This window comes from Zootoca vivipara, chromosome 13, assembly GCF_965207765.1.
Source record: "Zootoca vivipara chromosome 13, rZooViv2.hap1.1, whole genome shotgun sequence".
NCBI classification, from domain to species: domain Eukaryota; kingdom Metazoa; phylum Chordata; class Lepidosauria; order Squamata; family Lacertidae; genus Zootoca; species Zootoca vivipara.
Window position 1 is genome coordinate 53,702,401 of NC_142596.1, and position 26,711 is coordinate 53,729,111.

Sequence of the window (26,711 nt, forward strand, 5' to 3'; positions counted from 1 at the left end):
GTGCTGTTTGAAAGCATCCTTTGCCAACTTGGCGCTCTCCCAAAGCCAACAAAGAGCATGTTTTGGACGATCTGGGGCTGACAGAGTCTGTCCTCAGAACCCCCTGGAGGGCGGCAGGTTGGCGAATGCTGCACCGGGAGCCTTGAGGATACCCAAACCAGGTGTCTTGGGAGGGAGGATCTGGCGGGCCTCTGCCTGGGCTGGCTCCCTGCAGAGGACTGCAAAAGCAAAATAGCAATCAATCAATCAAATAATAATAATAAATTAGGCGTCTGCCAAGCTGTGGCTGCAGAGTGTCTGAGCATGACCCCTGAACCGCCTTCCCTGGGGCCTGACTGCCTTGCCTTCTTTCAGCACTGCGAGTGCGCCAGTTCCTGCTCTGCGCCCACCTGCCCGTGTGTCGCGCGCGGCCTGCGCTCCTGGTACACTCCGGTGAGAGCCGCTCCTGCCCTTCCTGGGGTCAGGCGGGGAGGTCAGCTGGAGCCACTGAGGGCCAGCCGCCCCTTTCTCTCCTCTTGTTGTCCAGGATGGCCGGCTGGCACCAGACGCGGCCGGCAGTACAGCCGAGGGGGGCCCCATCTACGAGTGCCACATGCTCTGCTCTTGCGCCAGCTCCTGCCCCAACCGGGTGGTGCAGAGGGGCCTCAGGTGAGCCCCCGTTCCCTGGGCCAGGGCCTGCGGGCTCCCCGGCCTCCTCAATTTAGAGCTGCCCCACAGCAGAAGTACTTCAGGAAGGCAGTGGGGTGTAGTGGTGAGAATGTCAGACGAAGACCTGGGGGAATCAGGGTTCGAATCCCCACTTTGTCATGAAGCTCACTGGGTGACCTTGGAGTCAGTCTCAGCCTCTTAGCCTACCTCGCAGGGTCGTCGTAGGGATCAGCTGAGGTGGGGGATGAACCATGAACTCCTTGGAGAAAAAGGTGGGAGACAAATGCAATGAATAAGCTCAGGCACAGGCAAACTTGGCCCTCCAGATGTTATGGGACTACAATTCCCATCATCCCTGACCACTGGTCCTGTTAGCTAGGGATGATGGGAGTTGTAGTCCCATTACATCTGGAGGGCCAAGTTTGCCCTAGGCCTGAATAGGCTCTTCTGCTGACTTGCTTAAGAAAGCTGGAGGGGCCAGCCAGGTGGGCATGTCAGCAACACCAACCTGTGGGCATGTCAGCAACACCAACACACCAACGTCGTGAAATGGGTCACAGGTGCCTGGCTCATTTCTACCACTGGTAGGAGCACCCACCAGCCTGGGTCAGATGCCTTGGCACCCTCTTAGAATCCTAGAGTTGGAAGAGACCCCAAGGGCCATCCAGTCCAACCCCCTGCCAAGCAGGAAACACCATCAAATATGGCTGTCAAGCCTCCGCTTAAAGACCTCCAAAGAAGGAGACTCCACCACACTCCTTGGCAGCACCCTCTTCCTTTGCCCCTGGCCAAACGGCACATGATTGGGACATTCTGAAGCAGAGCTTGGATGGACTCCCGCATGGCAGGGGGTTGGACTAGATGACCCCTGGTGTCCCTCCCAACCTTGCCATTCTGTGATTCTATGAGCAGCCCCTTTCCAGATTCCCGCTTCTGTGAGGGGATCCTTTGTTCTTTTCCTCTGAGACAGCGCTTTGCGTGTTCAAACCCTGCCCCTTCCATTGGGGCAGAAATACTTGCAGCAGCCCAGCAAGAGGAGCAAAGGGGCGAATCGAAGCTGGCCCACCTCGCCACTTTCCTCTCACTCCGTGCCAGCCCAGCTGCCAAGGGGAGAGGCCTGGGGGGCGCGGTAGAGCTGAGAACCCCAATTTCCAAGTCGCCCCCTAAAAAACAACACACTTGTCACCCCGCCATTGGGACTCTTGCTTGCCTGCTTCTCTTCTCGCCCCATAACTCCCCTCGCCCCTCTGGGGCCCAGTGGGGGCCCTGCTTTCCGCTGCCCGAGGTGGGCCCCAGCAGCCTCTCGCCCACAGGACTCAGCTGCAGCTCTACCGGATGCCAGGCAAGGGCTGGGCAGTGCGCACGATGCAGGAGCTGCCCCGAGGAGCCTTCCTTTGCCAGTAAGTCCCAGAGCGGGGGTGGGGGGGGAGAGAAGAGAGGGACTGAATCCAGACAATTCCCCCCCCCAAAAAAACCTCATGGCCCTTCTCTCCCCCCCCCCAGGTACTTTGGGGAGCTGATTTCCAGCACAGAAGCTGCCCAGCGACAGGACGCCGCCTACTCCTTTGTGGTGGACATGCAGGTGACATCTCCGCCTCCACTTGGGCGGTGGGAGGGATTGTGCCCCCTTCCTGGGGGTGGGGGGGCGGTGGCACTGGAGCTCAGCGTTGCCCACCTCTCCCCGCAGGCGGGCCTTGAGTGCTGCCTGGACGGGCGCTTCTACGGCAGCGTGGGCCGCTTCCTGAACCATTCGTGCCAGCCCAACCTGGTGGCTCTGCCGGTGGTCATTGGGCACGAGATCCCCGGCATCGCTTTCTTCAGCGCCCGGGCCATCCAGGCGGGCGAAGAGCTGGTGTAGGTGGTGCTGCCGCCGGAGAGAAAGGGGGGCTTGCCGTGGGTTGAAGGGGCCCCCGCCACCTCCATGCCTGCCCCCTGGACTTACAACCAGCCAGGAGGGGGGCTTCTCGGACTTCGGTCTCAGGTTTGCCCTTGGAAGACTCTGCCGGGAGGAGGCGCTGCTTGGAGCCAAGCCACTTGGCTCCGCCCGTCATCGGCTCTGGCGCCACCTGCTGGTGGCCTCCCGGGGGCTTCAGCCACTCCCGCATGGGCGCCTGGCAACCGCCGGAGACGTGGCTCTCTGCCTGCTCCAGGGCCCTCCCCGCCCTTGAACAGAGCAGCACTTTGGCTGCAGCAGCTGGGGTGGCGAGAGCCGGTCCCGTCCCGATGCTTCCTCTGATCCCCTGCCGGAATGGGGGCGGCGGGAGGGGCCCAGTTTGCCCCCGGCGAGGAGGGGACCGGGCGCCCCGTCTTCACTCGGCGGCGTTTCTGCCCCTCGCAGGTTCGACTACGGCGAGCGCTTCTGGGAGGCGAACGGCCGCCGCTGGGCTTGCCTGTGCAAGTCGCCCGGCTGCAGATACCGGCCGTCGAGGGAAGGGCCAACGGCAGCCGCCGCCGCCGCCGCGGGAGACCCTGGCCTGGGCACCTCCACGTCTTCCTACCCGCTCCGTGGCTTCTCGCGCAAGTCCGCGCGGAGCAGCCCGCTGAAGACGGCCCCGCGCCGCTCCGCGCGGCCTCGACGGCGCCCCCTGCGCTAGCCGTGCGGACCCAGCCCCTGTCTTGATCCCTTCCCAATAAAGAGCCGAAGAGCCAGCCGCCTGTCTCGGGCCTGATTGCTGCGTCGGGGGCCAGGTTTCGCAGGGAGAAGTGGGCGAGGGAGCGGAGGCTCCTTCGAACGGGAGGCGCTTGGAACGAGCTTTCTGCAAAAGCGGCCTCGAAGTGCAAAGAAGGGGCCGCGAAGGATGGCGGCGGCGACCCAAGGCGCCACCTCTGCTCCTGTCCGACTCCGCACCGTCCGGCCCACTCGGCGGTCCGGCCAAGAGGAGGGAAGGGACTCGCCCGCCGGGCTGCTGCTGCTGCTGGCCCCGCACCAGCCCCGCGCAAAACTGAAGGAGCCGGACGGGGCGCTTCCCCGCCGCTGCTGCGGGGCTTCCCAGGGTTGGCCGCATCCCGCTGCCGCGCTCTGCACGCGCGCAGAGGCACCGGGCGTCAGGTGGAGCTAAGCCTGGCGGTGCAGGCCAGCAGGGGGCAGCCAAGAGTCGCCCGGCCTCCGGCCCGACGACGGTGCCCCGCCGCAGAAGCGGCCACTTGGCGCCGCCGCCGCCGCCGCCCGCCTGCAGCAGCCCGGGCGCTCCGGGGCCGCCGCCATGACCATCAGCGCGCTCCGCCCGGGGGGCAGCCCGCGCCTGCAGCTGCCCTGCCTGGCCAAGGTGGGTGGGGGCGGGCGGAGGGCGGTTGCTCGCGCGCCTGCAACGCCCGAGGGGCACCGGAGGTTGCCTTGGGTCGGGTCGGGGTGGGGGAGGGAGCCCCGGCCGGGTCCCGACTCCCCGCGCTGCCCCTCCGGGAGGGAGCCCGGAGGTCTGGGTCTACTCTGAGCGGCTGCCGCCCCGCAGATGGAGCGCGTGGTGCTGGGCATGCAGGACCCGGACATGGGCATCAAGCTGCGCAGTCAGCGCCTCCTGCTCACGGTCATCCCGCACGCCATGACCGGTGAGTGACTGAGTCTCCCCCGAGGGGGCGCCCGCCCCGCCCGCCCGCCGCCCCTTCGCCTTCCCGGCAGCGGCGCCTCCCGCCCGCCCGCGGGGATCTCGGCGGCGCCGGCGGCGCAAAGCTGCCTCTGGAGATGGATGGATGGACGCGGGAGGGCCGGTCTGTCTGAGCCCCGCCGTGGCGCCCCTGCCCCAGCAATGACGGGGCCGGTGGGGGCGGGCGGCGGGGGGCTCCCTGCTGACCGGGGGGCTCCCTCTCCCCGCAGGAAGCGACATCGTGGAGTGGCTCCTGCAGAAATACGGCCTCTCGGAAGAGGGTGAGTCTCTGCCGCCGCGCGCCCCGCGGAGGCGCTGCTCTAGGGCGCGGCGCTGCTGGGGCGAGGGGCTGCGGGAGGGCGGGTAGGGGGCGGCTGGGCAGGGGGCGCCTCAGTCCCGGGGGTCTGCTCGCCACCCTCGTCCCTCTCGCAGAGTCCCTGCACCTGGGCAAGCTGATCGTGAAGCACGGCTACATCTACCCGCTGAAGGAGCCCCGCAGCCTCGCCCTGCGCGTCGACGAGACGCCCTACCGCTTCCAGGTGGGTCGGCGAGAGAGCATCTCGGGGGAGGGAGGAGGACGAGGAGGAGGAGGAGGGCGGTCCTCCTCTCAGGCTCCAGGAAGCCTGGGGGAGCACCATCGCCCTCCAGGAGGGCCTTGGAGCACAGCTGGGTGGGGGGCAGCGCGGCCTCTGCGGGCCAAAGGGGCTTGGCTGGCTCTTGCCCCCTCCCCCAACTCCCCCGAATCAGGCAGGGCAGGGTTAAGATCTCTAGAGGCCCTAAGCACTTCGAAGATTTGGGTGCCCCCCCAATAGATATCTAATTCAAGATATAAACTATAATAAACTGCAGAATAGATTTTTGTTTTTCGAAATGAAACAAAACCTACATTCAAATGGAAAATAACATTCATTTTCATATACTTTATTTACATGGGGGGGGGGATCCCATACTTTTTCTATCTGCAAAGTCCATGGTAAATCCGGCAGCGGGAGATGTCTGTGGTGCCCCCTCTTTCCTTGATGCCCTTAGCAGGTGCTGGTTTCGGTTCATAGTTAATCCGGCCTCTTTCTCTGGGCTCCACAGACCCCCTATTTTTGGATGAGCACCAAGTGGCCAGCGACAGACCTGGATTATGGTGAGAGCGAGCTACTTCCCTGGCCCCCCCAGAGTCAAGGGAGTCCCAGGAGCCCTCTGGGCAGCTTGACCCCAGGCAGTGGGGGAAGCCCCACCCAGGTTCCCTGGCCAACGACAGACCCTCCCCTTTTCAGCCATCTACCTGGCCAAGAAGAACATCCGGAAGCAGGGAGAGCTCATTGAGCATGAGAAGGTAAAGGGGGGGCATGGTGGGTGGGGGCAGGTGGGGGAGGGGGAGGGGGAAGTGCAGCCCCCCTCTTCATGCTTCCTGGCTCCCCTCCTCTGGAATGACGGCCTCCCCTGCAGGAAGATTACAACCAGCTCCACAAGAGGATCAACCACACCTGGGACTTTGTGGTGATGCAGGCCAGAGAGCAGCTCCGGTGAGTTTGTGGGGGGCAGGCGGAGGGGGCAGCCATGTGGGATGCAGGGCTGGGAAGCCAGAGGCCCTGAAACTCCCTCCCTCCCTCCTCTTGACCCCCCCAGGGCAGCCAAGCAGCGGCGGAAAGGCGACCGGATTGTCATCGAGTGCCAGGAACAGGCCTACTGGCTCGTCAACAGGCCCCCGGTGAGGCGGGGAAGGGGCTTTGTGCTAACTTGCAGGGGCCCATGGGGGCAGGGGCTTTGGGCTGCTGTCGGCCAGCCATGCCCACCAGCCCCAGCTTTATGGCTGAGCCGGGATTTGAATTCGCATCCCTCCACTTCCAGTGTAGCTGTCAGAAGGACTCCAGAGGAGACCTGTCGTTGGATTGGACCAAAGGCCCTTCTAGGCCAGGCAGATGCCTCCTAAGAAGCCCACAAGTGGGGCACGAGCTGAACAGTGTGACCCCCTAGCAACTGGTGTTTAGGGGTAGACTGCCCATGAACAGGGAGGGTCTGTGTGGCTATTTGGGATGCAGGTGGTGCAGTGGTCTAAATCACTGAGCCTCTGGAGCTTGCCGATTAGAAAGTCGGCGGTTCGAATCTGTGCAACAGTGTGTGCTCCCATTGCTCTGTCCCAGCTCCTGCCAATGTAGCAGTTTGAAAGCACGCCAGTGCAAGTAGATAAATAGGTACCACTGTGGCAGGAAGGTAAACGGCGTTTCTGTGCGCTCTGGCTTCTGCCATGGTGTCCTGTTGCGCCAGAAGTGGTTTAGTCCTGCTGACCACATGACCTGGAAAGCTGTCTGTGGACAAATGGCCTGAAAAGCGAGATGAGCCCCACACCCCATAGTCGCCTTGGGCTGGACTTCACCACCCAGGGGTCCTTGGCCTATATGGTTGTTATTGCTAATAGGCACCACATGAGCTTCTTGGCTCCCTTTCCCAGCCATCTTACCTTACTGCCTCCCACGGCCCTGTTCTTCCAGGCAGAATGGCATTGCAGAGAGAGGGGGTGGCTGGCATCTCCTGGCCATTGAGCTCCTCCTCCTTCTCCAGCGCTGGCTTCCCTTGCCCAGTCCAGAGCAGAGGAGGCCCTGGAGGCCCCTCCTTGACCCCTCTCGCTCCAGGAGGCAGGCCAAGGGTTTATCCTGCACCCACAGGACGCCTCCAGGTTGGCGGCAGAGACCGGGCGCAGGGTGGGTCTCCCGCTCTGGGAGGGAAAAGTAAAATCCAGCCTTTCTCCCCTGCTTGCAGCCTGGCAGCCTGAACGTGATGGAGGAAGGGCCTGAGAGGAGGAACTGCCAGAGCACCCGAGTCCAGCTGGTGAGCGCAGGGGGAGGGGATGGCAGATCTGGGGGGCAGTGGTGAGAGATGGGCGCACTGCTGGGCCACCCTTGCTCTGGGCTCTGTGCTAGGAGCCTCTGGCAGGGCTTGCTGGCTCCCAGCAACACTCCCCCCCAGTGCCTGCCTCTTGTTCACCCATGGTGGGGGGCACCCTTTGTGCCAGCCTTACCGCCTGCTTTTGCTTGGTGGTAGAGCTATGCCTGCCTTTGGCTTCCATGGAAGGGGTTCTCTCTGTTCCCTGCTCCTCCATTGTAGTGGGTGAGTTGCCCGGCCCAGGGTGGGGCTGCCAACCCCCACCTGTGCCTGGCCCCACTGCGGGATCCCCTTTGGTGAGGTGCCTGTTGGCAGGGCCGGCTCTAGGTAGAGTCCCGGTGGTGCGGTGCGCCAGGGCGCCAGGCCGGTAGGTGGGGCGCTGCGCGGCAAAGCCACGCGGAAACCATACTGCGCCCTGTGAGGACGGGGGCGCCAGAGCGATCTCCGCCCCTCAGCGCCAGGGCGCCTGACCTGCTCGAGAGTGCCCTGCCTGTTGCCCTGGCTCCCTTCTCCCCCTCGGCAGACCCCCCCCCCCGTGCTTTGCAGCTTATAATATTAATATAATTATTCATATTTCACCTTTTCCCCTAATGGGACTCAAGGCGGCTTACAGATGCAAATAAAAACTGCTATAAAGCTGGCCGGGGGGGGGTGTGTTGTTAAAAAATAATTGAACATTCATAGAAGTAAAACAGTATACCATATCGGCTTGAATATAAGCTGCACCCAAATATAAGCCACACCTTTAAAATTCAAGCGGGAAAAAGAAAAAAGACAATACCTGAATATAAGCCGCTCCCTTAAAATTCCGCAGGCACTCACACCCGTTCCCTTTGACCATATGTCTGTCTCAGCAGCGATTTCACAAAAAAGCCAATTTTTGTATGACCATGAATTTAAGCCGCACTTTAATTTTCACAGTTGGAATTTGGGGGGAAAAGTGTGGCTTATATTCGGGCCGATATGGTACCAGGAGGGAACCAGCCGGGCTTCCCTAGGCAGGGAGTTCCAAAGTTCCCTGGGAGGAGCCACCACCGAGAAGGCCCTCCTTGAATCCCCACCAAGAAGGGCTGCGAAGGGGGGAGATGATGACAGAGGGAAGGGCCTCCCCCCTTGTTTGTGTGCTGGGAGGGGGGGCAGAGCTGCATCTGTCTGTCTGTCTGTCTGTCTGTCTCATATTGCTCTGTCTGCCTGTGCTCCCCTCCCTACTGACCACTGGGGTCTGCTTTCTTCTCTTCTGTCTGCCGCTTTGTCCGTCTGTCCGTCCACGTAAGTCACTAACACGGCCATGTAACTAACTCACTGTTTGCCGCTGGGCTGGGGCTGGGGGTGGGCTCAGCTCGGAGGTGGGTGGGAAGGGTCCCTTAGCCCCATGCAGCCTTTTGAGTGGGTGGGAGGCAGGCCCACCCATCGGGAGAGGTCTGAGCCTGCCGCTTTGCCCTCTTGCTTCAACTGTGGGCATCTCTGGTTAAAGGGAGCTGGGGGGCAGGGGAGGGAAAGGCCAGTGGGGGGGGGAAGGGAGCAGCAACCCTGGAGTCTGACCCTCTCTGAGGAAATGAGGGGGGGGGCAGCGAGGCAAAGGCAGCCCCTGAGATTTCCTCACCTCTTTCTCTCCCTCTTCCCTTCCCAGGAAAAGAACACAGATCATTACAAACGGGAGGTGAGTTTTTTTTGGGGGGGGGAGGGATACAGGAATCACAGAACTGTAGAGTTGGAGGGGACCTCCAGGGTCTTCTAGTCCCACCCCCGGCAATGCAGGAGTCTCAGCTAAAGCACCCCTGACAGACGGCCATTCAACCTCTGGTTAAAAACCTCCCAGGAAGGAGAGCCCACCACCTTCAGAATCTCCTTTCTTAGAACTTGAAGCCATTCTTTTGGGTCCTACCCTCCAGAGCAGGAGAAAAACAAACTGGCTTTATCTTCCAGAGGGCAGTGATGATGATGATGATGATGATGATGATGATGATGATGATGATGATAATGATAATTTGGCTGGGTTTCCCCAGCCACTCTGGGCAGCTTCCAGCAAAAAACTTCAAACATTAAAAACTTCCCTAAACAGGGCTGCCTTCAGATGTCTTCCAAAAGTTGGATAGTTGTTTATTTCCTTGACATCTGATGGGAGGGTGTTCCACAGGGCGGGCGCCACCACCGAGAAGGCCCTCTGCCTGGTTCCCTGTAACGTCGCTTCTCGCAGGGAGGGAACTGCCAGAAGGCCTTTGGATCTGGACCTCAGGGTCATGGGGGTGGAGACACCATGTTCCAGACTCGGTCTGGGGAACGTGGGAGGGTTGTGTTTCCTTCCTAGTTTGCCCAGTCAGGCCTGCAGCTCCTGGGTGTCAGGGATCAGGGATGGGGGGAGACCCCCCCTTACCTCTTGAAGGGTTAATATGGGAGGCAGGTGGGCCAAGAGCGACGCAGGTTCGGATCCGGAGGTGCCCTGCCCTATCCTGCCTCCCTTGAGGCTGTTGCTGAGATGCCTTGGGCCAGCTGGAGTGGGTGGTGGGGGTTGCAGGCAGCTCCTTGACCCCCCCCCCCCGCTCTCTTGGACACAGATCCGCTACTGCCGCGCTGCCATGGGCAGGACAAGGGTCAAGTCTTCCGTCTGCCTGGAAGGGTGAGTGGCAGTGCCAGGGCTCCCAGCTGGCATGGGGCTTCCAAGGGCAGGTGGGGCTCACCTGGGGCTCTGCAGGTGGAACAACAACAGGCCCACTTTCCCCCAGGAGGATGAGGAACCATGAATGAGCAATCTTTGGGTTCTTTCAGTGAACCAGCTACAAATCCACCTCACAGTTGCCTCATCCAGCCACATTTGGTTCCAGTCCTCAGGCTTACAATCTAAAAGGCAGGTGGCAATGACCAGGGTCAGATTTAGGTTTGATGAGGCCCTCAGCTCCTGAAGGTAATGGGGCCCTTGGTATGTCCAGCTGTCCTTTGTCAACAACAAATTGTTGCTGTTTTTTGTGTTGAATATATGCTATAAAGGTAAAGGGGCCCCTCACCATCAGGTCCAGTCGTGTCCGACTGGGGTTGCGGCACTCATCTCGCTCTATAGGCCGAGGGAGCCGGCATTTGTCCGCAGACAGCTTCCGGGTCATGTGGCCAGCATGACAAAGCTGCTTCTGGCGAACCAGAGCAGCGCACGGAAACACCGCTTTACCTTCCCGCCGGAGCGGTCCCTATTTATCTACTTGCACTTTGATGTGCTTTCGAACTGCTAGGTGGGCAGGAGCTGGGACCGAGCAACGGGAGCTCACCCCGCTGCAGGGATTCGAACCGCCGACCTTCTGATCAGCAAGCCCTAGGCTCTGTGGTTTAACCCACAGCACCACCTGGGTCCCTGAATATATGCTATATATGGACCTAACAGATGCTATTTATGGACCTAATAGGTATCTCCTCAAGCCATTTGAACATAACAGTCCATGCAGATTGTAGGCGCCCTATATATAGAAAGGAGCAAACCAGGGATATTTGAGGGAGCAGGCAAGCAGGCAGGGCCCATGACTTATACCATAGGAGCCTACACAACACAAAACACGGTTGCTGTATGTAGGTTTTACTTTATTTCTTTTTTCATCTTACATTTTGGAAATGTACATCCAGTTTTTTTTCCTTTAAATTTTTTTGGGGCTCCCAAGAGTGGGGGGCCCCCTAAGCTAGAGCTTGTTTAGCTTATACATAAATCTGACACTGACAATGACGGAGGGGCAGGTGGAGGGGGGGAAGCCGGGTTCTGCCCATTCCTTGATTCCAAGCCTTACTGGGTGATGTGAGTCGCCTCTTTCATACGTGTTTCTTGTTGGGGGGGGGGAATCCTTGCATCTCTCTGCCTGTTACTCCCAGGGTGGGCTTAGCCACCTTGCTGTACCTGGCAGCAGAGAAGCCCCCCCCCGGGATTCCCCCCCATGACCCCCCCACTGGCCTCCTGCTGTCTCTGCAGGTACCTCAAGTTCAACGAGCAATATGTGCCGCACGACCCCATCATGTCCGGCTGCCTCCCCAGTAATCCCTGGATCACAGACGACACCACCTACTGGGCCATGAACGCCCCCACGTAAGTGCACCCTCCCAATTGGGGGAGGAGCCCCAGATGCCTGCCCGCCCCCCCTCCTGCATCTGTGCTGGGAAGGTGACCAGGAGGGCCATGGTCCAGACAGGGCTCCCCTTGCCTGCCTTCCCTCCACCTCTCTCTTTGGGGAAAGGCCCCTTGGCTTTCAGGGGTCCCTCTGGGGGCTTGCATTACACCCTGACCTCTCCCCCCCCCGCTTGCCTGCAGGGTGACGGCCCCCACCAAGCTGCGAGTGGAGCGCTGGAGCTTTGGCTTCAGTGAGCTGATCGGGGACACCCTGGGCCGGGTGCAGCTCCTGGAGTTCCTCAAGAAGGAGTTCAGTGGTAGGTCCAGATATAATAATAATAATAATAATAATAATAATAATAATAATAATAAATTTTAATACCCCGCCCATCTCAGGGTGCCTTCCAACAAAATACTAAAAATACAATAAAACATCAAACATCAAAAACTTCTCTAAACAAGGCTGCCTCCAGGTGTATTCTAAAAGTCGGATCGTTGTTTATCTCTTTGACAATGGGAGGGTGTTCCACAGGGTGGGTGCCACCACCGAGAAGGCCCTCTGCCTGGTTCCCTGCAACCTCACTTCTCAGTGAGGGAACTGCCAGAAGGCCCTTGGAGCTGGACCTCAGTGTCCGGGCAGAACGATGGGGGTGGAGATGCTCCTTCAGATATTCTGGGCTGAGGTTGTTTAGGGCTTTCAAGGTCAGCACCAACACTTTGAATTGTGCTCGGAAGACCCACTTGCCTTCCCCCCTGGGGCCTATCGTGCTGCTGCCTCTTTGGCTTCTTACCTCTCTCCTCTTCCTCTCCTGCTTCTCCAGCCGAGAACCTGAGCTTCTGGGAGGCCTGCGAAGAGCTGCGCTACGGAGAGCAGGGCCGGATCGAGGAGATCGTGGACTCCATCTACCAGTAAGCGCCTTGCTCTCCTCCCCTCGCTGGCTCCCACAGGCCTGGGGTGCACGGCCGGCCCAAGCCGTTTTGCTGCCCGAGGGCGAGGGCAAGAAGCAGCCCCTTCCCTGTCCCATTCCATGCGCGAAATCTCAGCGGACCCTCGGCTCTTGTTTCTGCCTCCTCTGCTGCACCCCAAAAGGCAGCGGCTGAGTTTAGCGGGTGCAGGACGGGTTGCAAAGCACTCGCCCACCCGGAGCTCCCTGCACTTGACTGGTCTTCAATCTTTGCCGCCCGAGGTAGCTGCCTCATGGTAGGGCCGGCCCTGGATGGCCTCTCACCTCTAGGGGGCTCCAATGGGGCCATCTGGCACTTCTCCAGAGCCCTCGCCTCTCCCTTGCTCCCAGCCCCCGAGGAACCTGGACCTCCAAGCGGGGCTTGTGTTTCCCAGACCCCACACAGGCGCCTCTGCTCAGTGCCCACCCCAGCAGCTCTCTGCCCCCCACTCTTGCTCCTTCCAGGCAGTTCCTGGCCCCCGGGGCCACCCGCTGGGTGAACATCGACAGCAAGACAATGGAGAGGACCCTGGAAGGGATAAAGACCCCCCACCGCTACGTCATGGATGACGCCCAGATGCACATCTACATGCTGATGAAGAAGGTGCGGAGCCCTTCCGGGGGTGGGTGCTCAGGGCCTGGCCGGGTTGGGGCTGCCTTGGCCACTGCCGCCCCCCCACCAGTCACCCCAGAGCTCTCCCCCTTCCCTGCCAGGACTCCTACCCTCGCTTCCTGAAGTCCGATCTCTACAAGAACCTGTTGGCGGAGGCCGTCATCCCCCCGGAGACTAAGAAGCGGTGAGCGGATGGGGAGGGGGTCCGCAAGTGCCCCCCCCACTCCAGGGAGAGGGAGGGTGCTCACGGCGGGGCTGGGGTGAGATTGCCTCTCTGCAGTGTCCGACCGGACCCTTCCTCTCCCCCCGCAGGGTCTTTCCCTTCATGCGGAAGCAGCGTCACTCCAGCCCCAGCCCTGCCCTGCCGCCCCCCCAGGGGGACCACGAGGCAAAGGCCGAAGACAAGAGCAAAGCGGGGCCGCCTGCCCCGGTGGAGGAGGGGGGCGAAGAGGACGCCGGCACCTAGGGGGTGGGGCGGGGCTTTGCCGCTGAGCCTGCCCCCCCCATTCCCCTTACCATCCACACAGGCAGGCGAACGGCCTGCCTTTGCCCCCCTAGACAAGTACTGCTGACTCGCCTGGACGTCCCTCGACTGACCCTCACAACTGACCTTCCTGTCCCCCCCCCCACTGGAAAGAAGCCATAGGATGCTGGCGGCCGGGCAGGAGCCCAGCAAAAGTCGCATCACCTCCTCTGCCTTATCTGCTTCTTGGAGCACAGCTGCCCCCAGACACTGTCTTGCCTCAGGAATTGCCCCCCTCCCTGCCTACAGCGCCCCCCTGCTCCTAGCCCCCCTCCTTCAGCTGAGCAGCGCTCCTGGCCCCCTCCCTTCCATGCACAACTGACTCAGGCTGTCCATAAAACCCCCGAGGTGGAAGGCCTTGTGTGTGCCCCCCCCCCGGGTCGTCCTCCTCCCGTGGTTTGTGAGGGATGCCACCCACCCCTGACCAGATGGGTCCCTGAGCAGGGTGGGGGTGTCCTTTGCTCCCGCAGCTGCCCGAGGGGAGGGGGCAGTGCAAGGCCGGAAGGGCCAGACTTTCTTCTGCTCTGCGCCCCCCCCTGCACCCACTCAGCCCCTCCAGATGTCTTCCAGCACCTGTCTGATGTGCGAAGGAGCTGCAGGATCTATCTGTTCTTGCAGTCTAAGAAACCACCCTGGAACCTCGTGGCAAAGATGGAATCCAATAAAAACCCGTAGGAACAGCAGAGCTGCCTGGGGGCTGGTCAGTTTTTCTTCCTTTCTCCACCCCAAAGAACCGGGGGGGGGGGATTTGCAGTCAACAGGGAGAAAGGGTGGAGGGCAGGGAGCAAAGGCTGCTCATTCAGGAGCCCCCAGTGCCTTTTTTCCCCAGTGCCTTTCCTTCCCCAAAGGGGGTGGCAGGGGTCTGAGCAGGGGGAGGGGAGGGGGCAGCCATGTCTTGGGCAGGGAAGATGCATGGAGTCAGGTGGCCTGCAATGGTGGTGGTGGGGGGGGAGAGAAGCAGCGGATGAGACCCTCACAGTGCCATTCCTGCATTGCGGGGGCTGGCCTGGATGACCCTTCTGGGTGTGGGGGGTCCCTTCCAATTCTTCTTCTTCTTCTTCTTTCTTCTTCTTCTTCTTCTTCTTCTTCTTCTTCTTCTTCTTCTTCTTCTTCTTCTTCTTCTTCTTCTTCTTCTTCTTCTTCTTCTTCTTCTTCTTCTTCTTCTTCTTCTTCTTCTTCTTCTTCTTCTTCTTCTTCTTCTTCTTCTTCTTCTTCTTCTTCTTCTTCTTCTTCTTCTTCTTCTTCTTCTTCTTTATATACCACCCTATACCCGGGGGTTTCAGAGTGGTTCACAAAACAAAATCAAGATATAAAACCCCAAAATACCTAATACAGTAAAAATAAAAACAACCCAATAGCCCACCCCCCACCAAAAACACATTTTAAAAGGGCATAGGATGTAATTTGGATCATCCAAAGGCCCGGCGCCTAAAAGTGTATAATGAAGGCACCAGGCAAACTTCCCTGGGGAGAGCATTCCACAGACGGGGAGCCATTGCAGAGAAGGCCCTGTTCTCGTGTTGCAACCCTCTAGACTTCTCAGGAGGTGGCAAACAGGGAGGGCCTCAGGAGATGATCTCAGGGTCCGGGTAGGTTCATCTGGAGAGAGACGGTCCTTGAGGTCTTGCCATCCTGAGCAGTTTAAGGCTTTATAGGTCAAAAACAGCACTTTGAATTGGGCCCGGAAACTAACTGGCAGCCAGTGCGCAACCTGGCCGCTGAATTCTGCACCAGCTGAAGTTTCCAAAGCGTCTTCAGAGGCAGCCCCACGTAGAAGGCATTGCAGTAACCTAACCTTGAGGCTTTGGGCAGATCATCAAAGAGCTCCGGGACCAGCTGTGTCCATCTGCTCCATGCCCCCCCCCAGCCCCAAATCCCCTGCAAGGATCTTTCCGCATTTCTGGGGCTTGGGAGGTATTTGCCATCTGCCCACTAAGGAGATTAGTAGGGGCTGCAAAGCTCCGCTCTTCCATTGCAGAGCCTGAAAGCCCCACTTGGCCCCATCTTTGAGCAGAGGCTTGCAGCCGAGTCTCCCTCATTCCCCTGGCAGGCCTGGGCCGCAAAAGGGCCGCTTTGCCCCCCACATTTCTGCTGCCTGGCCCACCGTCCTCATGCCTGGGGGAAACTGGGGCAGGGCATCCTCTTAGCCTGGCACTGCTGCCGTTTCCCTCTCACTAATCCCAGCGTGGCGCGCTGCCGCCTCTGCTGAACGGATGCCAGCAAAGCACTTTGGGAGCAGATGGATGGGGGCCGAGGGCTGGAAGTCAGCCAGGAGCTGCTCTGCTAGGGGGGGGGGGACATGCACAGCTGAGAGGGGGCAAGCCAAGCCCCTGGTGCCAGGGCCAAGAGCCGCTTCTTCTGCAGTCCCTGCTGCAGCTCTCTTTCTGGTGCGGCTGTGCTCGCCGCAGGCTTCACGTAGGGGGGCCTCCTCCTCCAGCTCCTGCTCCCAGGGGATGCAGCATGGAACAAAGTGCAGGAGCAGAGCGGCTGCTTGGCCTCCAGAAGTCCTTTCCCATTAGCCTCTCCCGGCCAAGCTCTGGCTCCTTGGACGTCTCCTGCCTGGCAGTGTAGGCAGCAGCAGGCTCTAGGAACCAGTGGTCTGACATGGCAGAAAGCAAACCAGTCCTTCACCGAAAACCTGCGCAGGATCAACTCTGCCGAAGGGCAGAGGTCCTCTTGCTGCTGAGTCCAGGAGGTGGCAGGCAGGTCTCCAGCAAGGGTATGGCCGACCAAGGACTCGGCAAGACCGCAAACACTCCCCTCTTATGTCAAGGGACGCTTTCAAGTCCCTAAGGGCTTATTGGGGCGAAGGGGGGGGGGCTTCCCTGCCACAGAGGCCTCTCTTTGAAACCCCCACCCCCCATTTATTTGGCATATAACCAGGTCACGGGGTTCTCCTTGCCAGTCCTGGGGATTTGAATTTGAGCCTCTTCATCCCCGAGAGAGCATGTGCAGGGGGAGAGGGTGTCGAGGGGAGGTGCCTCTGCCAATGGCGCCTCCTCCCTTCCCCCCAAGTGAATGCCACAGGTTTGGGGGCCCGGCTCATTCTGGCGACCAAATGCAGGAGCCCCGAGACAGACGGAAAACGGAGGTCGTGGACAAGGAACCAGGATTTATTGAAACCACAGTAGCAGCAACAGCAGCAGCAGCAGTAGCGAGCTGGCTAAGTCCCCACCGCCTCAGGCACAAGAAGTGGCCCTGCGTGCGAAACTTCCACCACCAAAGGAAAAAACTTCGAGAAATCCCCGGAGGCCGAAAAACAGCCCCATTGGCTCCAGTCCTGAGAGTGGGGGGTGGGCTGCCTGCGTAAAGGAGGTTGGGGGCGGCGAGTCTCGGGCCCTTCCCCTTGCAAAGCAGCCAACCCCCTTCCTCCTCCCTGTGCCAGGTGGGGCCTGAAGCCAAGGCCAGCAGGGGGGCAAGGCAGGCGCCTGGGGAAGGGGGAGGAAGGGAGAGCCCCACAGCCTCCTCCCAGGCTGCGGGCCAGGGTCCCCCTGACCTCTCAAGGCCCCCCCACCCAAGCGACTGGCCCTGGCTCCCTGCCGGTGGAGGCAGCAGCGAGGGAGGGAGGAAGGAGGAGCTGGGCAGCCAAGGGAGTGGGGGCTGCTGACATCAGCCCCAGTGAGGTGGGGGGTGCCGAGCCCTCTCCTCCCCCCAGGAGAGTCCATTGGTGGAGGAGCCTTCCAGCGCCAGTCAAGGGGCCACATGCTTGCTTGCCCCCCAATCCAGGCCTCCGCAAAGACAGAGGGGAGCATTTCCTGCAGGAATCTCCCGGGGTTCAGGTGAGGAGCAGCGCTGGGAAGGCCCCCTCCGCCATGCCAGCCCTGCCCGTTTCCCCCCCTGCCCATCGTCAGCCTCACGGCAGCTCTTCTCTCTGCCTTCTGGCGCTGCCTCGGGTCCTGGGGGGTCGTCTTCTCCTCGCACCCCTGCCCTGCCGGCGCTCAGCGGGGGCTGCGGTACCTCATCCGGAGGAAGTGCTCCCGGACGTTCTGCTCGCTGTCCTGCACCACCTGGTTGAGCCAGATCACGCGGCTGCCGGCGATGGCCTCCTTCAGCTTCTGCTTCGACAGCACCACCTGCCCAGGGGGCTGCCCCACCTGGGGCCCCGTCAGGAGAACATAGCAGGCATGGCGGCTCCGCTCAAAGAGCACCCCTGGAAGTGAAAGAGGGTGAGGGATTGGGGGATAGGCTGCAGCAGCGGCACCCCCCTCCTCCTTGCAGCCACCCACCCAGCCAGCCTGGGGAAGGGTCCCGGGAGGCCCCCGACTCACCCTCAAAGGCCACGATGTGCTCCGTGCCGTTGCTCGCCTCCAGGAGGACGTTGGGCAAGGCGGGGTGGAACAGGTACAGGTGCTGCTGGGCGCCGTCCCAGGACCCCTGGCGCCAAGAGAGAAGAGAGCGCTGCAGTCCAGGCGCCAGGCAAGGGCGGCCCAGGCTGGGCAAACCGTGCAGAGCAGGCCCTGCCAACAAGACCCCCCCCCAAACACGCAGAGGCAGCGCATTCCCTGCTTGAAATGTGCCCTGGCGAGGTTGTGGAAATTAGGGAAAGTGATTCTGTTACATGGCGGCAGAAGAGAGGGGCAGGGGCACCGGGCAACTCCGTGCCAGCGCGACTGTCGCCCCGGGCACACCAAGCCAGATCTGGGGGAAGGCTGGGGTTCTCCTTTTGGGGTACAGAAGGCATTCATAGAATCGCAGTGGAGTTGGGAGGGAGCACAAAGGTCGTTAGTCCAACTGCATGCGAAGTCCACTCTTTTGCCCAACGTGGGGCTCAAACCGACGACCTTGGGATTCAGAGTCTCATGCTCTGCCAACTGAGCTAGAGATTCCCAAAGGCAAATTCCATTCAGCCAACCCTCCCCATCCAAAGCCAGCTGGCAGAAGAAACACTTTCTTTGCATTCCCTCCCTGCAGCTCCAGCATGCCCCCCTCCCTGCAGTGAAGGCTGCCTGCCCCCCCCCCGGCCATCTCCGCTTACCGTTCCGTTTGCATCCCTCTGGTACAGGCCCCAGAAGAGGAAGATCGATCTGCGGTCGGCAGTGGGCAGGGTGGCCGGCCGGGGGGTGTCAGCGCCCGAGAGCAGCTGCAGGCCGGCCTCCCACTCGGTGTCTCCAGAGGTGCCTCCGATGACCAGGACCTGCAGAGAGGGAGGAGGCCCGCCTTAGAGGGTGCTGCCTTCTCAGCAGCCCCTGCCCCCAAGGAGCCCCTCCGGGTCCTTCTGCCACGGGGTGCTGGGCAATGCAAAAGCTCTCAGCACCCGGAAGCTGCTCCATGGCAGGCCAGGACCAAGCCTATAAAATGCATGCCTATCTGTAACTGATCAAGCGGACTCTACTTCACCAGAGGTTGTGCCATCTTTAAGGAGCCACCCAAGTCCTGAGGGTGGGAGGTGTCCTGCTCGAGGGGGTGACACTCTCTCTGAAGGAGCAGGTACGCAACCTGGGGTCCTCCTGGGTGCATTGCTGTTGCTTGGGGCCCTCCTTCAGCTTTGGCTGGTGGTCCAGCTGTGCCCCCACCTGCACTGGGGCAGCCCAACCTCTGTCACCTGTCCTCCTGTAACCTCTAGGCTAGGTTACTGCAAGGCGGTACACCTGGGGCTGCCTCTGAAGACACTCTGGAATTCAGTGGCCACGATGCTCAGCGGGGCAAGACGGTCTGAGCGTGCATTGCCAAGCCTGGCCCAACGGCACTGGCTGCCAATCAGTTTGGGGGCCCAATTCAAAGTACTGGTTTAAAAGCCTTCAATACCCCAAGGACTGTCTCTCCCCATATGAACCGACCGAGACCCTGCGATTCTCACCCAAGGCCCTGCTTTCTGTGCCCACAGCCCTACTCCACAAGAAGTCTGGAGGGGGGCAACACAAGGACTCCCGATGTGGATGTTCTCCCCAGGAAGGATTGCCTGGCGCCTTTTTAATGGGGGGGGGCAGGGCCGCAGGGGGCCAAAGGCATTGTTCTTGCTTGCTATTGTGCTGTGCATTTTGATGATGATGATGATGATGATTTTCTTGTTTATGCCCTGCCCATCTGGCTGGTTGCCCCAGCCACTCTGGGCAGCTTCCAGCAAAATATAAAAAATAATAAAATGGCAGACATGAAAAAACTTCCCTGAACAGGTCTGCTCTTTTTGCTGTAAACCACCCTGTGATCCCCAGATGAAGGCAGCATTGGAATTTAATTGATAAAAGAAATCGATCAGCCTCATAAAACTCTGCCTTTTCTGCAAGGGCCTTTAAACAAACCTTCTTCCTGGAAGACTCTCTGGTCACAAGAATAACGTCGACCTCGTCCTTCCTGTAGGATCCGAGCACGGGTTTGCTGCAAGAGGGAGACGAGGAGGAGCTGAACAAGCCGTTCCCAGCAGCCCTCTCCCTCCTCCACCCCACCCTTCCAGAAAAGGGGGAAGAAATCTTTGGTGAAAAACGGGAAGCGGAGAGAGGGATTTATCTCCAGAGAGCTGTGGGGAAGCCCCCCTCCCTTCCCAGTTGCACAAGCCCTTCTCTTTCCTTGGGCAGTCTGCCTGCGCTCAGAAGCACCATTGGCAAATTCCTCGGGTCTGCTAAGCCCACCTGTAATTACCGGTAATTGCACATGGCAAAACCACCGGCTGGCCTGCCCTCCTTTCCCCTTCTCCCTCCTGTGCAAAGTCACAGCTCAGGCCACTCTCCCTGCACCACTGAAGGCGAGGCACAAGCCAGAGTCAGACCCCACAGGTCATGGTTGTTGGCAGGCACCCCTTACCTTAGGATGCGGGGTGTCTCTGTGACCCACATCGAGCCCAAGTGCTGCCCGTCCACCAGCTCAAGCATGTTCGATCTTGAAACCAGAAAATCGGCGCTCGAAGTCACCGGCATCTTTGTCAGGTACTGGATTTCTCCCGTGCTAAAGAGGGAGGGACCAAGAGCACTGGTCATTGCTCAGCTGGGCCTGCAGGGGGCGCTTGTGCCAGCTGACACCAATGAGGGCAAGAGGAGGCTGGTGGGGAGAGACCCGCATTACCCTCCTGACCCCCAGAAGAGAATCGTCAGTTCTGTTGCTGCCCCCCCCCCGATGGTGGCCTCATTTCCTGAGTCTCAGACGGAAGCGAAGCGAGCGTTTAATGTGTGAAGTAGGAGTTGGAATCTAGCACAGGGATCGGTCCGTTTTGCTGTTACCACCTCCGATGGAGGCTTCCTTTCCTTTCCCGCTGTAATGCATGTTCTTTGCACTTTTGTTCATTTGCCGTATTTCTTGAGTCAAAGTGAAAGTACCCCTAAACATTTTTTTTATTAAAGGTTTTCTTGATTTACATAACATTTTTACAAATCAGTTTCATTTGTTGAGACATTGGGAAGAAAGAGGGGGATAGAAGGAGATGGGGGGTCAGGTGACGGTGTTTCTATTTTACTTAATATACGTTGTTCCCTTGTGTTTGGTGGTGAGAGAAGTTGGGCTCAGCCTAGGGTATGGTTGCCCTAAACATTTTTTAAGAAAAAAAGCACTGGGGCTTCCTAATACAAGGTCACCAGCTGAACTGGCGACTTTTTGGCTCACAGGAGCAGCACCACCTCTCTCTCTCAACCCCACTTGCTGCTCTCAGGCGTCCCCCTTCCTATGAACTGAGTTCTTCCCAAGTTCCCATCCTACGGATTCTCCCCAAGCCCCCCAATGGTCAACCCCGCCTCCCGCCCCTGCTGGAAGAGCTACAAGCGGTACCTGAGCAAGGTGATTTGGTGCGTAGCACTGTTGATGGCCATCTCCCAGTGGGGATCTTCTGTCAGACCAGAGCTGCTGTGGACAGGAGAGATGAACGCCATCTCACAAAGCGCTTTCAGAGAGAAGGCATAAAGGGCCTTTGCTGGGGGAGGAAGGGAGTCAGGTGAGCCAAGCAGCAGCGTCTTTGCCAGACTCCAAAGAGCGTCTCAGGACAGCCCTTCTCCAGAGAGGACCCCGCCCTCGCCAGGGACCGCTGGGCCAAGACAGGGCCCGTCTCTGGAGGCGGAAGGACTCACCTGTGTACAGGAGCACATAGTAGGAGCCCTTCGGAGTGACTTGCATGAGGTAGCTGACATGTCCCAGAAGATGCAAGGTGCCAGCCGATCCAATCTGGGTGCCATGTTTCCCTGAATAGAAGTGGGCTTGAATCTGCAGAGCAAGCGAAGGCCATGGGATTCTCGCTCCTGGGGAGGAAGCTGAGCTCCCTTGCTGCCGCCATTGCCTGCCCAGCCTTAAAGAGGCTTGCATGGCAAAGCTGAATAAATGCCAAGTTTCCTTGCTATAGTCTATATATATATATATAAATGTAAAAATCGTGAAACTGCGTTTTCCACTTTTCTCCGTAACCACTTGACCGATCGCCCTGAAATTTTGACACAACGATCCAGGCCACTCAAATCCCTCAAATCACACACCTGGGCAGGTATAGACCTGGTTTTCCACCAAGTCAAACAGCGCCCTCAAGTGGCGTAATACCCTCCCCCACCCCCTCCCTTCCTGTGAAATCTAAGCCACACCCACAAACCAAATGACATCATCAACCAAGCAACTGAAACCACCAAGGCGGCCATTATCAGACCCCTAGGCCACCACCAAATAACCAACATTGCCAAGTGGAGGTAGGGGCCTGCCTGGAGGGGATGCCGGGGGGGGGGGCAAATAGGGAGCAGGGATACGTAATGGGTCAGAACAGGGTGGGGGGAGACACAGGGATGAAACCTGCCCTCTCCACAGTATCTCACCTCGACTCAGGGGGACTCTGAGGCTCAGGGGTATCTGACGGGGGACTATTACCCTCCATTTCACAGACCAACACACAGCAAGGCGTGCAGGGCCAGCTAGTTATCTATAGTTCTTTCCCTCGGAGAGGGAAAGTGGCCCACCCTTCCCCGGGCGGTTGGAGGGGGGACACCTCTAGCTGCCCCAGCAGGCAAGCTCACCTCCTCTTCCATCTCAGTGAAGACCAAAAGGTCAGAAGTGCCGTCTCCGTTGACGTCTGGGATCTTCAGCAATGGACTCAGCACTGTCGAATTAGGCCTGAGGTCGGCAGGCTCCTTCCACAGAGTCTGGCCTGAGGAATAAGCAGGAAGCAAGGGCCTTGTGGGGTAAGGGGAGGAAGGGGATAAAGGACCGCAGTTCCCAGCATTTGGGGGGCCTTTGCCATGGTAGCCAACTCACACTCCCGGCCACAACTCTGCCTCTCCTTCCCTCTTGCCCACTTTCTGTTTTGGAACACACAATATGGGCTAGAATAGAAATGTCCAGAAGTCAGGAGCTCCAAGGCTCTCCTGGCTTGGGCATCAAAGTGGACTGCAGCAGAGCAGGCTCTGGCACCCAATGGAATTAGACTCAAGAGGCCCAGCAGCCACCCAGTCGCTGATCCCTCCTGTGGCTGATCCAGGCAGACAGATCTGTGGGTGATCCTGTAGGCAGCTCTCGTCTGTCGGAGCAGAATGGAATCTGACAGGTGCTGCCCAGAGCAAAGCTGCGTCCAGTTCACTTAGTGCCAGCCCACTTGCAGGATGCAAAGGCGCCCAACCAGTGGGATGGGTACTCTTCACTCCTTCATGAGAATGGGAAGTGCATGCGGAAGACAAACTATATTGAGGAGCTAGTGATCTGACACAGAGCCCTTCCTGCCTCCTCTGTTCCTTCCCCCTCTTGTTGACTTTTCTGATGGTGTGAAAACAGTCTTCAATGTCCTGGGAACGTGGGGAGGAGGAGAAGCTCCACATGGGTACCTTCTTTGATGTTGGACATTGTTTTGAAAAAGTGAGGCATTGGGAGGGGGTGGCTATCTATAAAATCAGACAGTTTGGGAAGAGTTTCTCTGAAGCTTGTACGTGGACTGAGCGGCCACAGGGCCATGCAAGTGGAGGCTACCTGGGGGAGTCGCTTTGCCGCTTCTTGAGGGTTTCCAAGTGGCAGGCTGAAGTGTGTGCTTGGTATGTATTATATTTTAGAATGTAATTTTTAATCTTCCCACTCGCTTGTGTATTTTGTATTGCTCACAAATCTCATTTTAATACAGTGGTGCCTCGCTTAACGAATGCCCTACTTAACTAAATTTCCGCTTAACGAAAGGCTTTTTCTAGCGGAGGTTGCCTCGCTAGACGAATTCGTTTTGTGAAAAATTCGTCTAGCGAATCGCGGTTTCCCATAGGAATGCATTGAAATTCAATTAATGCGTTCCTATGGCCAAAAAAAAAATTTAAATTTTTTTTCAATGCATTCCTATGGGATTCGCTAGACAAATTTTTCGTTATAAGAAAAGACATGTGGAACGAATTAAATTCGTCTAGCGAGGCACCACTGTAGAACCACCTTGCCTTTGGCAAGACACCCCCCACAACCCCCTTGTCCCTTGCCCTCTTGCCGTGACGCTCTGGGCAAGGGACTGCTGGACACCTGCCTACCTGTCTCCAAGCTGATGGCTTCCAGGATGTCCGGCTCCCCTACAATGAGGCAGGCTGGGGTGTGCTCATGCTCCCCAGAGCAGTCCATCAGCAGGAGCTCTTGGGCGACAGGCCTCTGCCAGAGCGTGCTGCCGTTGGTGCCTGAATGAGCGGCCAGGAAGGCACAGGGGGAGGCCAAGCCTGGAGGAAGAGGAGCAGCCCGTTCAGCCCTGACGGCCTCCTCCCCTCTCTCCCCCAAGGAGCAGCCCCTGCAGAGCCGAGCCTGCTTGAGCCCCAGGAACCCTCACCTTGGCTGGAGCAAGAGCTGTTGGTGCTGTTGCTGTTGGCATTGGTAGCCTTGAAGGCAAAGAGGACATCCTGCACCCGGTCCTTGTTGACGTCCCGCAAGGCCAGGAATGCGTAGGTCGCTGCAAAGAGGCCAGAATGGGCGGCTTCAGCAATGGGCCGCAAGCACCCGTGGGTCCCAGGAGCGGCTGCAGCCCCTGCGCCCACGCACTCACCTGCGTCCTCGTACGTTCTGCTCCACATCCTTTGGGAAATGGGCCTCACAGGGCATGGGATAATAAAGGAGAAGGCAAACACCACCGTGAGGCACAGGAACAGGGAGAGGAAGAAGGCTGCCGTACGCCATTGCGAGAGCCGCTTGAGCTTCTTGGGGGCCGCTTCCTTCTGGGTGCAGTTGGCCAGGCCCTCGGGACCTTTGCCCTCGTCGTTCTTGAGCGGGTGGATCTCGGCTTCCAGGTCTTTGCTCTCCATCCTAGCCGACTCTTTGGGCAAGGGGCTTGGATCCTGCTGCACGCAAGGGAGCCTAGATCAGGCCAAACAAATGCCGCCCTGGCCCAGACCCACAGCGGCCAACCCAACTCCTGCAGAAAGCCTGTAAGCAGGACAACAGCCCTCTCGCCTTTCCCAGCAAACAGCATTCAGAGCGGTGCTTTCCTTGCTACAGTTTGTGGGGTCCGCACAGAATTCATTTGTGCACAGCTGCTTTTTAAAATGTGTAATCTATATACAGTGGTACCTCGACTTACGAATTTAATGCGTTCCAAACGCACATTCGTAAGTCAAATCCCATAGGAATGCATTGGGAGAAAAAATTCGCAAGTCGAAGCAACCCTACCTATCTAAAAATTCATAAGTCAGAAAAATCCTATCTAAACCGCATCTAAGATGGCAGACGGAGTTCCATTCGTAAGTCGAAACATTTGTAAGTCGAGTCATTCGTAAGTCGAGGTACCACTGTACTGTATATAAAAGAAATGTAAACTGACCATGTGGGTGTGTCTCCACTTTTCTCTGAAACCGCTTGACTGATTGTGTTCAAATTTGGGCACAACGTCCCAAGCAAATACAGTGGTACCTCGACTTACGAATAACTCTACTTACAAATGTTTTTACTTATGAACGGCGCTCCGTCTGCCATCTTGGATGAGGTTTAGATAGGATTTTTTCTACTTACGAATTTTTAGATAGGGTTGCTTCGACTTACAATTTTTTTTCTCCCAATGCATTCCTATGGGATTCGACTTACAAATGTGCCTTCGGAACGCATTAAATTTGTAAGTAGAAGTACCACTGAATGCGACTGACCATATACAGTTTGTGTAGATAGATGTCATGTAAGGAGTAGCAGAAGACCCACTAAAGGGTTGAGCTGTTTTGCTGTGTCGCCTGATCACTGGGAAGGAGGGAGCAAAGGGGGATCATGTTACAATTCTTTGTTCTCTGAGTCTACATGGTTCAGTTTCGTTTTTTGCCTGGCGAAGAGAGCAGTCATGCCTTGTCTCTCGCCAGGGCTGTTGTTTATTGCTCTGTAAATAAAGCTTTTAGTTTAGAAGACAGAAGCTATTCTTTGTGATTTTTAGTGTGCTGCTTCTTGTTAGTTCACACGCAGACTTCCAGCTGCGCAAGAAGAGAGACAGAAGATGATTTACTTTGCTATCTTTGCCAAGGTCCGCAGCTACTAAGGAAGCGGGCTGGACTGTGGGAAGGTTGGCAAAGCCTCGAATGAGCCACCTAAATTGCTCATTAGGAGGAAATCTTAACATGTCACACCTATGGCAGGTAAAACCCATTGTTCCTGAACACAAAACTCACGACAGCCGGGGATGCTGGGAGCACAGGAGAGGTTGCAAAACAGTCCTCTAGCGATGGCTACACTGGTACTAGCAATGGCTACACTGGTACTGCAGCTAGGAAAGCTTCCCTCTCCACAGCATGGGGGGGGGCAGAATAGGTCATAGGTCAGAACAGGGTGGGAGTAGTCACAGGGACAAGCTACCGCAACACATGGCCAGGCCAGCTAGTTTCTTTATAAATTATTGCTTTTTTATGTTTTTTATGTTTTTAGCGATTCCTATTTTTTCCTGCAAGTAATACTAATAATTAATAATTATAGTCGTTATAGGGGTTGAAATAATTAATGATAATACTCATCATAGCAACATTAGTAATAATGATAATATGATATGCTAGAGGCGGCTGAGAGTCGCCTAGCAGCCCCCAGCAGCGTCCTTCTGCTCCAGGAACGGGCCTAATTCTCTTTGCCACCGACGGAGCCCCCGGATCGGGACCGCGGAGGCACCGGGGGGGGGGCGTCCCGGGCTGGGAGTGTTGTGCCCGGGGAAGCAGGAAAGCGAGGCGGAGGGGGCAGGCTCCCTGCTGCAGTTGGGTATTTCTCCGCCCCCCCGTGGCCTGCAGGCGCTTCGTACTACGACTCCCATCGGCCCCCTCTGGGGCCGCCCTGCCGGGGCTGCTGGGAGCTGTAGTCCGGAGCCCCGGAAGGCGGAAGGGGCACCCAAGCGGAGCCGGGCCCGGAGCCCCTCGGCTGCCCCGACGGCGCCCTCCCTCCGCCTCGACGCCGGGGGTCCTTCCAGTGCCCGCTGCCTCCCTCCTGGCGGCGCTCTGCACATGCCCAGGGGCGCCGTCCCGGCTTACCTCGGGGGGCGCCGGCGCTCCTTCCGACCGGTCCGGCCGAGGGGCGGGGCCTGGCGAGCGCGGGAAGAGCGCATGCGCCAAGCGCCGCCTCGCTCCGGAGCCCGGCGAGGGGGCGGGGCTGAGGA

At 58.5% G+C, this 26,711-nt stretch overlaps 2 protein-coding genes across 4 annotated transcripts; one reads left to right on the forward strand and one right to left on the reverse strand.

Moving 5' to 3' along the window:
• The first annotated feature begins 3,791 nt into the window (after positions 1-3,791).
• Positions 3,792-13,961, forward strand: RGS11 (regulator of G protein signaling 11). The gene is made up of 17 exons (XM_088657093.1): positions 3,792-3,914; positions 4,098-4,194; positions 4,460-4,510; positions 4,662-4,768; positions 5,313-5,364; positions 5,498-5,556; positions 5,670-5,746; positions 5,850-5,931; positions 6,981-7,049; positions 8,734-8,763; positions 9,659-9,720; positions 11,047-11,160; positions 11,383-11,498; positions 12,003-12,090; positions 12,591-12,729; positions 12,840-12,922; positions 13,051-13,961. The coding sequence occupies exons 1-17, from the start codon at positions 3,852-3,854 to the stop codon at positions 13,202-13,204; spliced, it is 1,443 nt and encodes a 480-aa protein (XP_088513219.1). The 5' UTR covers positions 3,792-3,851; the 3' UTR covers positions 13,205-13,961.
• A 2,392-nt stretch (positions 13,962-16,353) lies between these two features.
• Positions 16,354-26,691, reverse strand: FAM234A (family with sequence similarity 234 member A). 3 transcript variants are annotated; one of them, XM_088657092.1, is made up of 13 exons: positions 26,587-26,619; positions 25,292-25,460; positions 24,150-24,438; positions 23,937-24,056; positions 23,650-23,829; positions 22,174-22,304; positions 21,250-21,382; positions 20,954-21,095; positions 20,000-20,140; positions 19,501-19,576; positions 18,237-18,395; positions 17,530-17,635; positions 16,354-17,411 (listed from the first exon to the last, which is right to left on the reverse strand). In XM_088657092.1, exons 3-13 carry the CDS (start codon positions 24,403-24,405, stop codon positions 17,200-17,202), a joined length of 1,656 nt encoding a protein of 551 aa, XP_088513218.1. In that variant the 5' UTR covers positions 24,406-24,438; positions 25,292-25,460; positions 26,587-26,619; the 3' UTR covers positions 16,354-17,199. The 3 variants fall into 3 exon arrangements, with proteins under 3 accessions (XP_088513218.1, XP_034987372.3, XP_034987373.3); XM_035131481.3 differs by lacking the exon at positions 25,292-25,460 and having other exon boundaries at positions 24,150-24,441; positions 26,587-26,691; XM_035131482.3 differs by lacking the exon at positions 25,292-25,460 and having other exon boundaries at positions 26,587-26,688.
• Positions 26,692-26,711: the final 20 nt, after the last annotated feature.

What these genes read in the sequence shown, in the direction of transcription:
- RGS11 (XM_088657093.1), top strand. Translation starts at nt 3,852, where the DNA reads ATGACCATCAGCGCGCTCCGCCCGGGGGGCAGCCCGCGCCTGCAGCTG. An exon ending in CATCCCGCACGCCATGACCG is followed by an intron (nt 4,195 to 4,459) that starts GTGAGTGACTGA and finishes CTCTCCCCGCAG; the next exon opens with GAAGCGACATCGTGGAGTGG. An exon ending in AGAGCACCCGAGTCCAGCTG is followed by an intron (nt 7,050 to 8,733) that starts GTGAGCGCAGGG and finishes TTCCCTTCCCAG; the next exon opens with GAAAAGAACACAGATCATTA.
- FAM234A (XM_035131481.3), bottom strand. Translation starts at nt 24,405, where the DNA reads ATGGAGAGCAAAGACCTGGAAGCCGAGATCCACCCGCTCAAGAACGAC. An exon ending in CTATGTGCTCCTGTACACAG is followed by an intron (nt 21,096 to 21,249) that starts GTGAGTCCTTCC and finishes TTCCTCCCCCAG; the next exon opens with CAAAGGCCCTTTATGCCTTC. An exon ending in GAGACACCCCGCATCCTAAG is followed by an intron (nt 19,577 to 19,999) that starts GTAAGGGGTGCC and finishes TCCCTCTTGCAG; the next exon opens with CAAACCCGTGCTCGGATCCT.